This window comes from Calliphora vicina, chromosome 3 (assembly GCF_958450345.1).
Source record: "Calliphora vicina chromosome 3, idCalVici1.1, whole genome shotgun sequence".
Classification (NCBI taxonomy): Eukaryota; Metazoa; Arthropoda; class Insecta; order Diptera; family Calliphoridae; genus Calliphora; species Calliphora vicina.
In genome coordinates this window covers 2,456,656-2,471,258 of record NC_088782.1, presented here as the reverse complement: position 1 = coordinate 2,471,258, position 14,603 = coordinate 2,456,656, and the positions used below count along the sequence as shown (strand labels likewise).

The window sequence follows — 14,603 nt, the reverse complement described above, 5'->3', positions numbered from 1 at the left end:
ACAAAAAAATAAAAAAAAAACATATTTTAATAATGTTTTTATTTAAAATTTACCTGCTGATGCAAGAGCAGCCAAATTCAGCAGAAGATAATAAAATTTTTATATGGAAATTTTTGAATTTTAAACATTTTGCACGCTTAGCTGCGGTATAAAAATGATAAGCCCCTAATCGAAGCAGGTCTGTCTTGAATAATTGTACAGGGGTAGTTCTAAAAGTATATTCATTAGACGTGTGATCCTAATTTCAGATATAATATAGAGATTCATTTATAATCATTCGCCCCAGGCCAATTTGTGATTAAAAAAAGTATTTTTCTCTAAATTTGGAGTGTCATACATGCTTCATTGCAAGCTAAGATAAAATATTCTAAGGATTACTTATAAAGGAATTTTATAGAAAAAATATTTACATTTATTTTTGCAATTATTACTCAAAATATACATATACAATTTACAATTAATTTTAATCTTAAAAATTTTTAATTCAATAAACTTGATAAGAAATCAATTTCAAAGAACTTTGTACGTTTAAGCAAAATTAATAAAAAGCTTTTTTCTTATAGAAACAAATATGTACATATATTCATATTAACGAACAAATACGAAGAGGTTGTTATCACAAAAACCAAGAGAACGAACTGTCTTCGTGTATTAATTTGTGTATGTATTTGTTAGTTTGTTTGCAATTGAGAGTGTATAGAGTGTTGGGTAGATTTTCTTTTCAATGATTGCCACCAGTTGCTACCAGCTAAATGTACTTTGTGCCAAAGAACAACAACAACATCGACGTACCCACAATTCGAAAAATACACAAACAATATATAATTTTCAAATAATACAATATGAACCAAAGCCCCTAGAAATCAGTCTCACAGCAACTGGCTTGTGTATTGGACGTGTCTTCTCGGCTTAATAAAAGCGGAAGTCAAAGCAAAAAATACTCTTGTTTTTTCTTTATTGGGGAAACTTTTGAGAAAAAAGATTCAGTTTAACTTGTTTGAATTTTTGTTTCCAAAAGTATATTCATATGTATTTATTTCTCTCTTAAATATACAAAGAAATAGAGTTTTAAAGTTATTTTTGCATTCATTTTTTATAATAAAAGTGATTCAATTAAATATCACTAATATAAAGTGCCTGGTATAACAAAAAAAAAGTGTTTAAAGTGAAAAACTAAATTTGTTTTTCAATATTTGTTTAAATATATACAAAAAAGAAGTGAAAGTTTAATACAACTTAAACCAAATACCTAGTTTAAATTGAAATTTAAACAATAAACCAAAAAGACTTGAATAAAACGAACTGTGATTTAAACCTACGTTTTGTAATTGTTTTAAATTTACAAAATATTTACAAATAACTAGTCTAAATACAGAGACTTTAATTAAAACTTAATTAAACAAATAACAAAAGCAAAAAAAAAAAAATACTCAAACATTTTTGTTTTAATTTTAAACAATTCCAATTTTGAATACACATCTATGACATAATGTTGCGAAGTAATAGTCTACACAACAATATGTCTCATGAATATTATAATATTCATCAAATGGCTGTGAATGGCGATGTATTGGAAGATTTTACCATTATATTCCGTGATATGATGAGCATGGTATGTTACAATAAATTCAATATTTTTTTTTATTTATTTATTTGTAATTAAATTGTAAATCAAATAGCAGTAACAACATAATTTTTCAAGGCTCTCCTCACAAGAAATACAAAAAAAAACAAACTAGTTTTGTTGTGGTATTTCCCCTGGTATTTAAAATAAACGTTACCCTGAACCAACTGAAACACATTTTGAATGTTTAACGTCAATGATTCAGTAATGATTACTAGTATTTGGTATTTCTTAGAAACGGTGGTTTTATTTCCAGTTTAAAAAAACTTTGTTATCAGCTTTTATAATTATTCTTTCTTTTTGCAATTTATTTCATATGCTCTTAGTTGCCAACTCTTAAGTTCTAGATATTTCCGTTTGGCGCTCTTGTTTATTAAAGATCAATGAATATATATAGTGGCTATTCTTTCTTAGTGCTTTTTTTGTATTTGTATGTCATACGCATTTGTATCTCAAAAAATGCTGCCTTTATTTTATTTTATTTGTTAGTGTGAGTTTACAAAAATGAAGCAACAAAAAAACATAACTCTAAACTTTGCTTAGCAACAGTAAAATACAATTTATTTTTTTTATTTTTTGAATTTACAGTGATTCCCCTATAAATGTGATTGGAATTATTAAGTGTTTTCATACTTGTTGAACTTAAACAACAAGTGCAAAAATTTTAAAAACTTGGTTATTTAAAATGTAAGACAAATAAGAAATATTTTAAACAGTTGAGAGTTTTTTGAATAGACTATTACAATGAATACGGAATAAATAGTACAAATAGGGAATTGTCTAAAAAAAATTTGATTTTTTTAAATGCGGCGTATTAGTATGTTAGTAGTATTTAAAAACGCTTTAAATTTTTTTTTTCAAAAGTCCATTTTATAGAGGTTTCACTTTAAATTTTTTTGTATGCTTTGTTGTCTACATACATAAATGCGTTTCAACTATTTAAATATTCGCCAACATATTTCAACAAATTTTCGTTAGGAATTTAACATTTACCAATGCGGATTTTAACAAAACGTATTTATGCTGTTGCCAAGTGTGTCCGACAGAACGTATTTATACATAATTCGAACAGGTTTTTATTTTTTTTATTGAGGTTGGTCTTTATTGTTATTAGTTTTTTAAATGCCATTTAAGTTGTTCAAGTTTTCGATTCATTTTTAAATAGAAATATGATATGACTCATGCTAAAATTGAAATAAATTTGTGAATTGTCATATTAACATAAAGTTATTTGAGTACTTGCACATTACTGAGAATGAGGGGGCTTGCCTATACATACATATACAGTAATTTTAAACAAAAAAAAAATGATTGTTTAAATTAAATTATTTTTCACTTTTACGTTGCAAATGTATTTTTTTTTTAAAGATGGGGGCAAAACTCATATTACGTCAATGCCTAAGTATACACAGATCTTTTTTTATTATATTTTATTTTGTTGTATTAAATTATCTTCTCTTGTGACTTTAGACAGTAAACAACATTAATATACATAATAAAAAAAAAACAAACTATCATCTGCGTCAGTCAGACAAATCAAATCAAGTTGTTTATTTAAATAAATTCCCATAAATATTGTTCACGCTTTTTTGTTGTTTTTGTAGTGACAGTGAATAGGTCACTGATTTTTTTATAGTTAATTATTGTAGTTAGTTGGTTGCATTTATTTTTTTGATAAATACCTATTACATAAATTTTATTTAGAGCCATTCATTCATTATTAGCCATTATTTTGTTGTATTTGGCCAAAGTTGTGTGTTATTTAACTGGTTTTATTAAGCTTTTTCTTGTTTATTTCTCTTTTTTTTTTGTTTAAACAAAAATAAAATTCATTCATAAATTTTTGTACTCTTTAAATAATAATTTGTTTAAATAATTGATTTGATTTACGAATTTTTAATGCTATTCTTTAGCAATGTAGGAATTTTCCAAACCAAACCTTAAATGTTTTTTCAATTATCATTAATTTTTATTTAATAAATGCTTTATGCAAAATATATTTTATTTTGAAAATTCCCTTAGGTTTTAATACTGTTTATTTAAATTGGTTATATGTAGGTATTCTTATTGTTTTCTTAAAAGAAAAATAAATCAAATTTGTTTAGCATTTTAAGCTGGCCGATTTTGTATTCAAGTGTTAATTAATGTGTTTTCTTTAAGCAAGTTAAATAATTTCACGTGATTTGAAATTATGCGAATATATAATTTTGCAAATTAAATTTCAAATGTTTAGTTTTTCGGAAAATATTGGCCGAATTTTAGTTAATCCGAAACCGACTAATTGGTGCATGTAAATACAAAAATATTATATTCTTTATTATTTAATAAATTTACACAACTCTTAATGAACCCTTAAAATTTTGAGTAACTTTTCAGATATGTTATTTACATTTCCCATTAAATGAAAATGAAAAAATAAAAAAAACACACACACAATCTTAGCAACTACTTAAAATTATTGCATCAGCAATTCTAGTTTCAACTTGTATACATTTACGTTTCGTATAAATACAAAATTGTATGTGTATAAACTTTTTTCATGGTTCTATAAAGATAATAAAAACAAACCAACCACACACACTGTATCTCTTTTAACACAGATACAATATTTGTATGTATATGCGTCAGATGACAATTTAAAAATTATGTCTGGGGCTACAGGTTTTCGAACTTTTAAATAACTTAAACAATCATTACAAGGTTCACCTAATCATCAATATATTTCTCAAAAGTTGTATTGAATTTACAGCCTCTGTCTTTATAAAAAAAACTGTAGTCAAATAAAGAAACGAAAATTTGCTTTCGAAATATTGCAATCAAAATTCTTTGAACATAAAAAAATATATGAACAAAATAATACAATTTCATACAAAACATTATTTTAATAGCCAGCAAAAGCTTCACTTACAATTTTAAATGTAACTACTTCCCGAATGCCAAGTCAAATATAATTCTAATCGTGAGGTCGCGAGTTCAACCCCCGGTTGGGGCAATTTTTTTTTTAATTACATTTATATTTAATATTAATTTAAATAAGGATATAATTAGACATCGTAAATTCCATAATTTCCAATTAAATTTGTTGAAAAACACCCTGTTTTTACGGTTTTTAATATCAGGATTGACATAACAAAATGTTTACTATTTTTTTTGTGAGATTTTGTATTATATTCAGACTTCTTATCAGGAGGTTTTAAAATTTTTTGTTAAAAAAGCTAAATCACATTGAATGGGTTCATAACCTGTTGTGCGTCCATTAATTATTTTTCGTTATATTGAAATTCAGTGAAAAACATAACAAAAATAAATAAATAAATAAATGTATGAATTAATGTGAACTAAGTCCAAAAACATTTATAAAAACACTATAGTCTGAAGCAAAGATTCGCAAGAATTCTTAATTAAAGTCGATTAAGCCATGTCCGTCTGTCTGTCTGTATGTTGAAATCAACTTTCCGAAGCGCACAAATAACTTACATACACGATTCATACATCAATATCTACGGAATTATTCCGGCTCGAGAAAATCGGTCCACAAATGGCTGAGTTATAAGAAAAAACCAGGACATCCTCGAATTTTCACCTATATCTGGTTCATTAAGTCATTAATATAGACAATATGGATATCTAATGATAGATATTTCAAAGACCTTTCAAACGACGTATATAAGACCATACATAGTAAGTTGGACCTACAATGGGTCAAAATCGGAAAAAATATTTTTTAAACCGAATTTTTTTTCACCAAAAGCTTTTTTTAGCTAAATATTAAAAAAATTGAAAAAACATAAAAAAAAAATTTCCAAAAAATTAAAAAACAACTTTGGAAAAAAAAATAATTTAAAAATTTTTATAAAAAAACAAAGACAAATTGAATGCAAAAAAAATATTTTCATTAAATTCAAAGAATGAATGAATTCTGTTATGAATTAATCCTATATGAATGAATTCTATTTAAATAAAAGAGTTCATTCTATAGAATGAATTGCTTAAAATTATAATTCTGAAATTTTCGTTAATTAAGCATAAATTGAATCTATTTATACGAAGCTTTGGTCTGATCATAGTACATATTGAAAGTAGTTTTTGGCATTAAAAAATTTAGATTTTTGTTAGTTTAATAGTTTCATACTTTAGCTAACGATATGTTTTTTTTTTTTCTAAATCAGACATTTGCCAATTTTATTTTGTTAAATTAATACACACTTTTTAATTACGTAGTATTTTCTTAGTTAATTTAATTTATGCTATCTCCCTCTTTCTTTCTCTATTTTTATGCACAATTTAATAATAGATGCTAACAAATGCGGAAAATCAAAATGTTTTATTTTTCTTTCTTATTTTTTTTTTTTAAATATGTATCTACTATGTATGTATTTAAAAGAATTCTATTTATTCAATTTGCCTATGTACACATTCATATATTGGCCGAAAATGACATTGACATTGCAATTTGAAATGACTATCTATGTATTTACATATGTATTTAGAGGTACCTGTTTGTGTAACTACATTAGAAATTAAATAATTTTGTTTGCTTTTCAAAATATTTTGCAGTTATTTTCTTATGTCAGCTTAAATTATTCTTCCTACCTGCAATTTTTTTTTGTTGCTTCTGTTATTTTATAATATAGATATTTTTAGATTTCGTTATGTTTCAGCAATAATTATAAAATGAAGATTAAAACAATGTTGGGTTTTGAAAACCAAAAGAAACCTCAGTTGTTTTTGAGAACTCTAAGCTTAAGTGTTAATATTGTTCACACAGCAGGAATATAGGACAGCTGTTTTAAAAATACAAATAATCGCATAGAAAATACATGTTTTTGATTTAAACAAATGTTTTTAATACTTAGTGTGAAAATTTAAAATAAAAATTTAAGAAATTTAACAGACATTTGATTTAATTAGTTTTAATTAAAATTGTTTTCTTTGCGAATTAATTTTCTGCACACCCTTACGGAAAATTTTTGTTAAAATTGTGCTGCCGGAACATAAATAATTAATTCAATATTCAAATATATTAACATTAAAATCTGAAAATCAGACTAGAATATAGATTTTACTTCAAATTTTTTTATTATTTTGTTGTTTTATCTCATGAAATTTATTATATTTGTCTTCGTTTAATACCAAAATCGAATGTTTGATAGATAAGGATGTATAACTTAAAAAATGTTTAAAGATTAAATCGAAGAAATTCATTTTGCAAACGTTTTTTACCAATCACATTAAAAATTTATTGTATTGAAGTGATGTTAGGTTATTTAGCATTTTTGGTGACGATATGATGTACGTTTATGCAATTTTCAACTACAGAGATTTAACATAAAACAGCCGTATACAACAATATTTAAATTTATTATTGCATTTTCTCTCTAGTTTAACAGTGCAACAAAAGTGCATTTATTGGTGCTACTCACTTCGCACTGAGTATCTCAACAATTTTTCACTTGTTAACTCTTAAATTTATCTATCGTGCAAATAATTTTCTCAGCTTTTTTATTTTTCAAAAAGAAAACTTTTTTTTCGTTTTGATTGATAGTTTTTGTTTTTAATTCACATGTATTTTCAGGCATACGTTTTAAGAGTGTAGTTTGTAGCTGTAATAGCTAGTAGATGCTCGAATCGTTTATAAAATAATAATAAATGATTAAATCAGTGTATCATCAACGACTATAATGTCTATTACGTGATTTTTTAATTTGTTTTTTAGTTAAGTTTGTTTAATAAAAAAAAATTGCAATAAATACATACACAATTTTGCAACAATAACAATAATAATAACACAGTAATAATAATAATAATAATAGTAAAAGTAATTGGCAAGTCAGCGTCCAGACTTAAAAGAAAATTATTAAAAACGATAACATTGAAATATAAATTTCAACAAAAATGCTTATACAAATATTACATGATGAGGATGAGCCTGTATGTATGCTACAATATAATAGTAATAAACATAATAATAATAATAGTTATTCTTAGTTTTAATTACTTATGTTAAATACAAATAAAAATAGTTTCTTTCACATGGATTAAATTAATAAAATAATTTTAAAAATTTCTTTAATTTTAGTACCTCGATATTGGTGAGGATATGAACGTACCTGATGATTTTACACCAACAGAATTACAAAGTGGCATGTGGTGGCGTCATTTGGCAGCTGGTGGTGTTGCTGGTGCTGTATCCCGTACATGTACTGCTCCCTTAGATAGAATAAAAGTGTTTTTGCAGGTAATTGTCTTTGTTTACACATATACTTTATATATTTGTTATTAATTCAATTCACGCTTTGGTTTCGTTATAGGTCCAAACACACAAGACAGGAATCTCAGATAGTTTAAGATATATGCTTAGAGAAGGCGGTTTACGTAGTATGTGGCGTGGCAATGGTATTAATGTTTTAAAAATTGCCCCCGAATCGGCCATAAAATTTGCTGCCTATGAGAAAATCAAACGACTGATACGTGGCGACGATAAACGTCAAATGACAATTGGTGAACGTTTTATGGCTGGTGCTGCAGCCGGTGGCATTTCACAGACCGCTATCTATCCCATGGAAGTATTAAAGACACGTTTGGCTTTACGCAAGACCGGCCAATACAGCGGTATTTTGGATGCGGCGAAAAAGATATATGTCCATGAGGGTTTACGCAGCTTCTACCGTGGTTACATTCCTAATATGTTGGGCATTATACCATACGCCGGCATTGATTTGGCCGTCTATGAAACATTAAAGAAGAACTATTTAAGTAGTCACAACACAGAACAACCCAGTTTTCTAGTATTACTAGCGTGTGGCAGTGCATCTTCGACGTTGGGTCAAGTGTGTTCATATCCTTTGGCTCTGGTGAGGACACGACTACAAGCTCAAGGTAAATATAACCATCTAACTCTTTACTTATTGTGCTTTTTACTTACTTGCATTTTATTATTTGCAGTCGTGCTTAAATCGAAACAATCCGGTTCGCCAATGGGTGGCATACCCTTGAAACAAGCTGGTGCTGGCAATGATGACAACATGTTTGGCGTTTTTCGTAAGATTTTACGAACCGAAGGCATTTGTGGTCTCTATCGTGGCATAACACCCAATTTCATTAAAGTTTTACCGGCCGTTTCCATAAGTTATGTGGTCTATGAATACTCTAGCAGATGTTTGGGCGTTAATATGACATGATGTGTTTGCTACGACACTATCATTATTTATATGATTTGCCACATTAAATTTACATCCGAACAAACCAATAATTCAGCAGCTGTGCTTGCTCTCTTTTCTTCGTCATCTTCTTCCCAATCTATCTATATATTAAACGCTCTTCGCCCCTCACCTTCCACATCTATCACTACCACCACCACCACCACCACCACTCCACCACTAACCTTACAACTACATACTACAACTATATACTGTATTACGTTTACTGTAATCTTAACATTTAAATTTTAGCCTTAATTTAGTTTAAATTATTCTTATTCTAATTCTAATTCTAATACTATATTTTTATTTGTATTGTATTTGTTAGTAATGTTTTTTATTATGAATACAAAAGAAAAGAAATGAAAATGAAAAAAATGTAATTGAAAGAAGAATGAAAAAGAAAGTTAATTTAATGCCAAGAAAAAGCTAAATGAAATTATTGAAGAAAAAACTGAAAAAATAAACTTTCCTAAGTGATACTATTGCTAATATATTTACATATAATTAAACAATTAAACAAATAATAAATAGTAAACAAACCAACAAATAAATGATTAACATTAATAACCTTAAAATACCTATCTATATACATACCTAAATACAAATATTTATTGAAATGCTAAAGAAAAGTTATAGAATTCTTTTTTATTGTATTTAAATTAAATTAGTTTTTATTTAATTTATTTATAATAAATAAACAACTTCTTTAAACTTTGACCTCTTTTAAGATAATTGAATTACAATTCCTTGCTTTTTTTATTTATAAATAAAAGAAAAAATCCCTTAATTTTTGTATAGATTCCAAATACTTGTATATTTAATTTATCTTAATATGAAAAAAAAACCAACAACAAATAAATATAAATAGCAAATTTTTTAAAATTAAATACAAAAAAAGTTTATTTTTTTATTTATCTTTAATAACTTTGAAAAAATTAGACTTTTTCTTTGAAAAAAATTAAGCTAACTACTACATTTATGAGGCTGAAAAAAAGGGTTTTGTAGCTTTGTTAATTTAGTTTTTTAACTTATTTTTGATAAAAAAAAAAACAAAAAAAAGGAAAAATCATATAAACTTAAAGTTAACTTAAAAACAAAAAGAAACTCAACGATATTATTATTTTCAAATAAAAATTTAGTATATACTACTATTTTATTAGCCTCATCATCAATATTTACATAAATAAACATATGTTGTATGGTATGTACTATAAATGAAATTTAAAAATTAAAATAAAACTGAGTATTTGAAATGGCCATCTACATGTGAATGCAGTTTAAAATACTTAATACGAAAATATGAAACATATATGAAAAATTTCAAATATTTTTTATATAAAACAAAAAAATATTTTCTTTTTCTTTAAAATTAAGAAATTTCAATGCAAAATTTTTAACCAAATATTTTACTTTTTATAAAAGCATTTAATTTCAGGAAATTCACTTTTCAAAACAAACAAAAATATATGTTTTTCTTTCTTTCAGTGTCTTTTTTGTTGTTGATAATACTTAAAAAGTTACAAAAAATTACAATATATTAAATAAGAACACAAAAATATTAATAAATGCCTTTATTTAATCCGTAAAATATGTATTTAAAATCCAAAACTAAATATAAAAAAATGAAAATAAAATTTATCTTTAAATTCAATAAAACTTAAAAATTATGTTTGTTTTTTTTCTATAATTATACTACACATTCAAACTGTTTTTGGTCATAGTTATATTTACATTTATTGACAGTAAAATATTACCAGAGTTACAGTATTAACTGCAAATGGGCTTTTGGGTGATTTTTGTGTTCTGGGGCCAAATTATCGCCTTCGTGATCGAATGAGCTATCGTATCGAAAAGTGATTTCGATATCGAATGCCATAATCTCAAATATGAAAATTACGATAAATTTTACTCGATATCGAATGCGGTATTTCGGCCCCTGAATTGTTAGAATATTTATGAAATTAAAGTAACTTTGGTTTTGTATTAGAATTTAGTACTCTCTTCATAGAGAATTGTCCATAGAGATTGAGATTCTCCGTATTGTCAAACAAAAATACAACAAAGCATATATTTGATGCAACAACAAAAATCATTTATATGTCTTGTTTCAATGTTACAATATGACTATGTCTCTAGAAAAGCTATACCCGATATATTGATATAAAAATCTTGTTTGTAAGTTATTTGGGGATTCAGAAAGCTGATTCTAACAGACAGACGAGCTATGTATATCGATTCCGCTATCTATAACGATCCAGAATATATATACTTTATGGGGTCGCAAATGTGGAAATTGCAAATGGAATGAGAAACCACTAATGCTGGAATGCTTACAATTTATTAAGCATTCGAATTTTAACCATAGAGTGTGAAAATGCGTCACATTTGGACACATTTTCCATCCACATTTATTTTGAAAGAATATTCAAAGATCTTGATTCTTCTCGATTTTGCTTTGTTTTCTCTTTTATCAAGGTTCAAAGTTCAAATTATATACACGAGTTAGGGCCCTTCTATATTAAGGTAACGGTATGTAACTTTGTAACACCTTATTCAATTTTTAAAAATTTCTATTGCTCTTGAACAAAGGAAATCTCAAAAGATTTTCTTTAGTTATAAGCCATTGGATGGTTAACAACACAGAGATGAAATATTAGTATAGTATAGATTTTTCTATAGTCGAAACACAAAATAAATATAACCCAGAAGTTCTAACGATTCTCCAACATTTTTGATTTCCCTTATACATATACATATGATTAGTACATATTATGTACATATGTATTAATTTTACAAAAATAATACTTTACAAATAAACGCAGATATCAATTTAATATCGAAATCAGATCTTTTTCAAAAATAACGTTTTTCTAAAGATTTTGAATGTAGTATTTCGGCATTCACAGTAAACGCAATGTGTTATTTATAAATTAAATATACAGAATTTATTTTTAGAATTGAATAGAACGAACATTTGTTCTATTCTTTAACTAACAGTGTTTGCTTCGGGGTGGCTATGCACTAATATCTAAAACATCTTTCTTTTTGGTTATTTAATATAATTTGTATACACATAGATCTTGTGTTAAATTATAATTTTTTGAATATGGATATTGCCGATAATACTTATCAGCAAATTTGCAGTGCCCGCACTGTGCAATCGGATAAAAAAGGTTTCTTTAATGAGTTCTATTTAGAGGTGAAACAATCATGCGGTGAAAAATGGCTAAAGAACTATTTTGGTAAATTGAAATCGAATGAGGCTCGTATTTTGTCAATATTCAGTGATCGTGAAATATGTGATCCGGTATTGGGTGTATTGGAAAATGTTCAACCAGTATTTAAGGAGAAAGATGCCGTATTTTCTTCGCAGCGTCGTCTGCAAGCCGATAAGTATCATTTAATGTGGACCAGTTCAAATAAGAAAGAAGAGTTGCAACAGGCCTTGGCATTAGCAAATTTAGCAGTTATGCGTGCTCCCGCTAAAGGTATGAAATTGTTATAAAATTTTTAAAATATTATTTTTAAATTTACACCCCCGGTTTTTTGTAGACGTTGATATGCAAATAGATGATGGCCTGAGTTTGGCATTGGCTTTAAGATCCAGAGCTGTGATTTTAATAGCTTTGGGTGAAGGTGAACAGGCATTAAATGATTTGAAGTTGGCCGTGTCTTTTGGTTTGGATTGTAAACAAAGTATCGATTACTACATCAAAATGGCCAAAGCCTATGCCCGTAAGTACAAATTGTTTACACAAAGAAATTGTTTAAATTCGGGCTAATTTTCTTTCATTCAATATAAAGTTATGGGTGAATTGACCAAAGCAGAGATCTCCTTAAAAATAGCTGAAAAATTTGCTGGTGGCGGTAATGCTCTTATTGATGGCTGCCGAAGGGAGTTGCCTTTGATTAAGGTAAATAAGAAAAAATTTAGCAAACTAGCACCCTCCGTTACACATGGCGAAAATGAGGCCTTAAAAGGTGCATCCAATTTGGTTAAACTTGTAGAAACTAAAGATAAAGGCCGTTTTGTGGTAGCCAATGATGCAGTTAAGACAGGTGATGTAGTGTTGAGTGAAAATCCTGTGGCGGCCTGTCTTCTCCCTACATTTTATGGGAGCAATTGTCATCATTGCTTCGAAAAGTTAGTATTTATTAATCATCACCACCATAAAACATGTAATTTATTGAGATTTCATTATTAGATTAGTTACTCCTGTTCCTTGTTTACATTGCTCGGGTATTGCATTTTGTTCGGCTCAATGCATGGGAGAAGCTTGTGATACATATCATCGTTTTGAATGTGAATACATGGATTTGTTTATAGGTGTGGCCTCAGTTTTTTTCTTTTTATTTAATTTTACATTTTAAAAATGGTGTAATTTCTATTTGTAGGCTCTGGCATGTCAATTCTGTGTTTTATTGCTTTACGTGTATTTACACAGTCGGCAAATTTGGAAGGTGCCCTTACTACGGCCAACTTGTTGTATAAAAACTTGTGTACGCATGAAGACGCCAGACAGGCTGATGATTTGTTGCAACGTTCTTTAATGTCCGCCTTTCTGTTGAGATGTTTGCAGAAGTCTCAGTACTTCGGTAGGCGTAAAACTGAAGGAGTAAATCCCACTGCAGTTGAATTGCAAGTTGGTACAGCTCTATTGGGTCTGCTAGAAGTTCTCCAGTACAATGCTCATGAAATATATCAAACAAATACAACGGATGAACATTTGTTCGATGGTTCTCGTGTGGTGTATGTGGGAGCTGGTTTATATGGAACGGCGGCCTATTTCAATCACGAGTGTTGGCCTTCAGTGGCAAGATATTTTGTTGGCAAGAAATTGGTGTTAGCTGCTACAAAACCTCACCGTCCTAATGAAGTTGTGGCAGAAAATTATGGACCTGTTTTCACCAAAGTAAACCTAAAAGAACGACAACGCGCTTTGAGAGGGCGCTACTTGTTTAGCTGTAATTGTATGGCTTGTCAAGAAAATTGGCCAACGTTACAGAAATTGGACAAGCAAGTTAGATTTTGGTAAGTCTGCAAATGCTTAAAAATTCGAATTAAAAAACTGATAAAAGAATTATTTTTTATTTATTTTCTAGGTGCGTTTCGCCAAACTGTAATAATGTTTTGCAATTTCCCAAAGATCTCAGTAAAGACGTGAGATGTGTACGTTGCCGCAAAAATGTTTCTCTAAAGGAGAGTGTGGCCAAAATGATACAAATTGAAGAATTATATCGTGAAGCTGCACAAGCAATGCATGATCAAAAGGTGGAACAAGCCATTGATATGTTTAAAGAAGGCATTGAAATGTTCTTCCAAATAGCTGTCTTACCACACAAGGATACTTTAATTGCTCAAAATGCTCTGACGAAATGTTTAGCTTCCCAGCCAAAGTAAAAATCCCAACTCAATAAAATATTGCATATTAAAAATATTGTTTTTTTTAAATTGATGAATAAAATAAAAAGATTAGTAAAACAATAAATAGTGCATATATCATGAATACCACAAACAAATTGACCTTGGGTATTCCGATTTTGATCATATTCGGTAAATCCTCACATCTTTAGACCCCTTTCATATTAGGTAATTTTTGTGTTTGTAGATGTCAGAGGTAAAGACGGTTTAAGGAGCAGAAAATTTTTCAAATTTGAGTTCAGACTTGCTTGTACCCGGCAAGTTGGTTTGTTCTTTCATTCTTATTTTTGAAAATAAAAAACAGACTTGCGCAACAAAATAAGGGGTCTTATTCATAATAATTTTTTAGGACTTT

The 14,603-nt window shown here is 27.8% G+C and overlaps 2 protein-coding genes across 4 annotated transcripts in view; both read left to right on the top strand.

Annotated features, from left to right (window-relative positions):
* Positions 1-10,490, top strand: part of SCaMC (Short Calcium-binding Mitochondrial Carrier) — a 33,400-nt gene extending 22,910 nt beyond the window's left edge. For 2 of the 3 annotated variants that reach the window (XM_065503340.1, XM_065503341.1), the window contains 3 exons: positions 7,704-7,862; positions 7,936-8,503; positions 8,570-10,490. In XM_065503340.1, coding sequence (XP_065359412.1) covers positions 7,704-7,862; positions 7,936-8,503; positions 8,570-8,805 — 963 coding nt within the window. In that variant the 3' untranslated portion in view covers positions 8,806-10,490. Of the gene's footprint in view, positions 1-860; positions 1,613-7,703; positions 7,863-7,935; positions 8,504-8,569 lie in introns of those variants that run through there. The other variant, XM_065503342.1, reaches the window with a different exon arrangement.
* A 1,357-nt stretch (positions 10,491-11,847) lies between these two features.
* Positions 11,848-14,315, top strand: Smyd4-2 (SET and MYND domain containing, class 4, member 2). Its single transcript, XM_065505437.1, has 6 exons — positions 11,848-12,314; positions 12,379-12,561; positions 12,631-12,970; positions 13,032-13,153; positions 13,222-13,858; positions 13,930-14,315. The coding sequence occupies exons 1-6, from the start codon at positions 11,933-11,935 to the stop codon at positions 14,225-14,227; spliced, it is 1,962 nt and encodes a 653-aa protein (XP_065361509.1). The 5' UTR covers positions 11,848-11,932; the 3' UTR covers positions 14,228-14,315.
* The last annotated feature ends 288 nt before the right edge of the window (positions 14,316-14,603 follow it).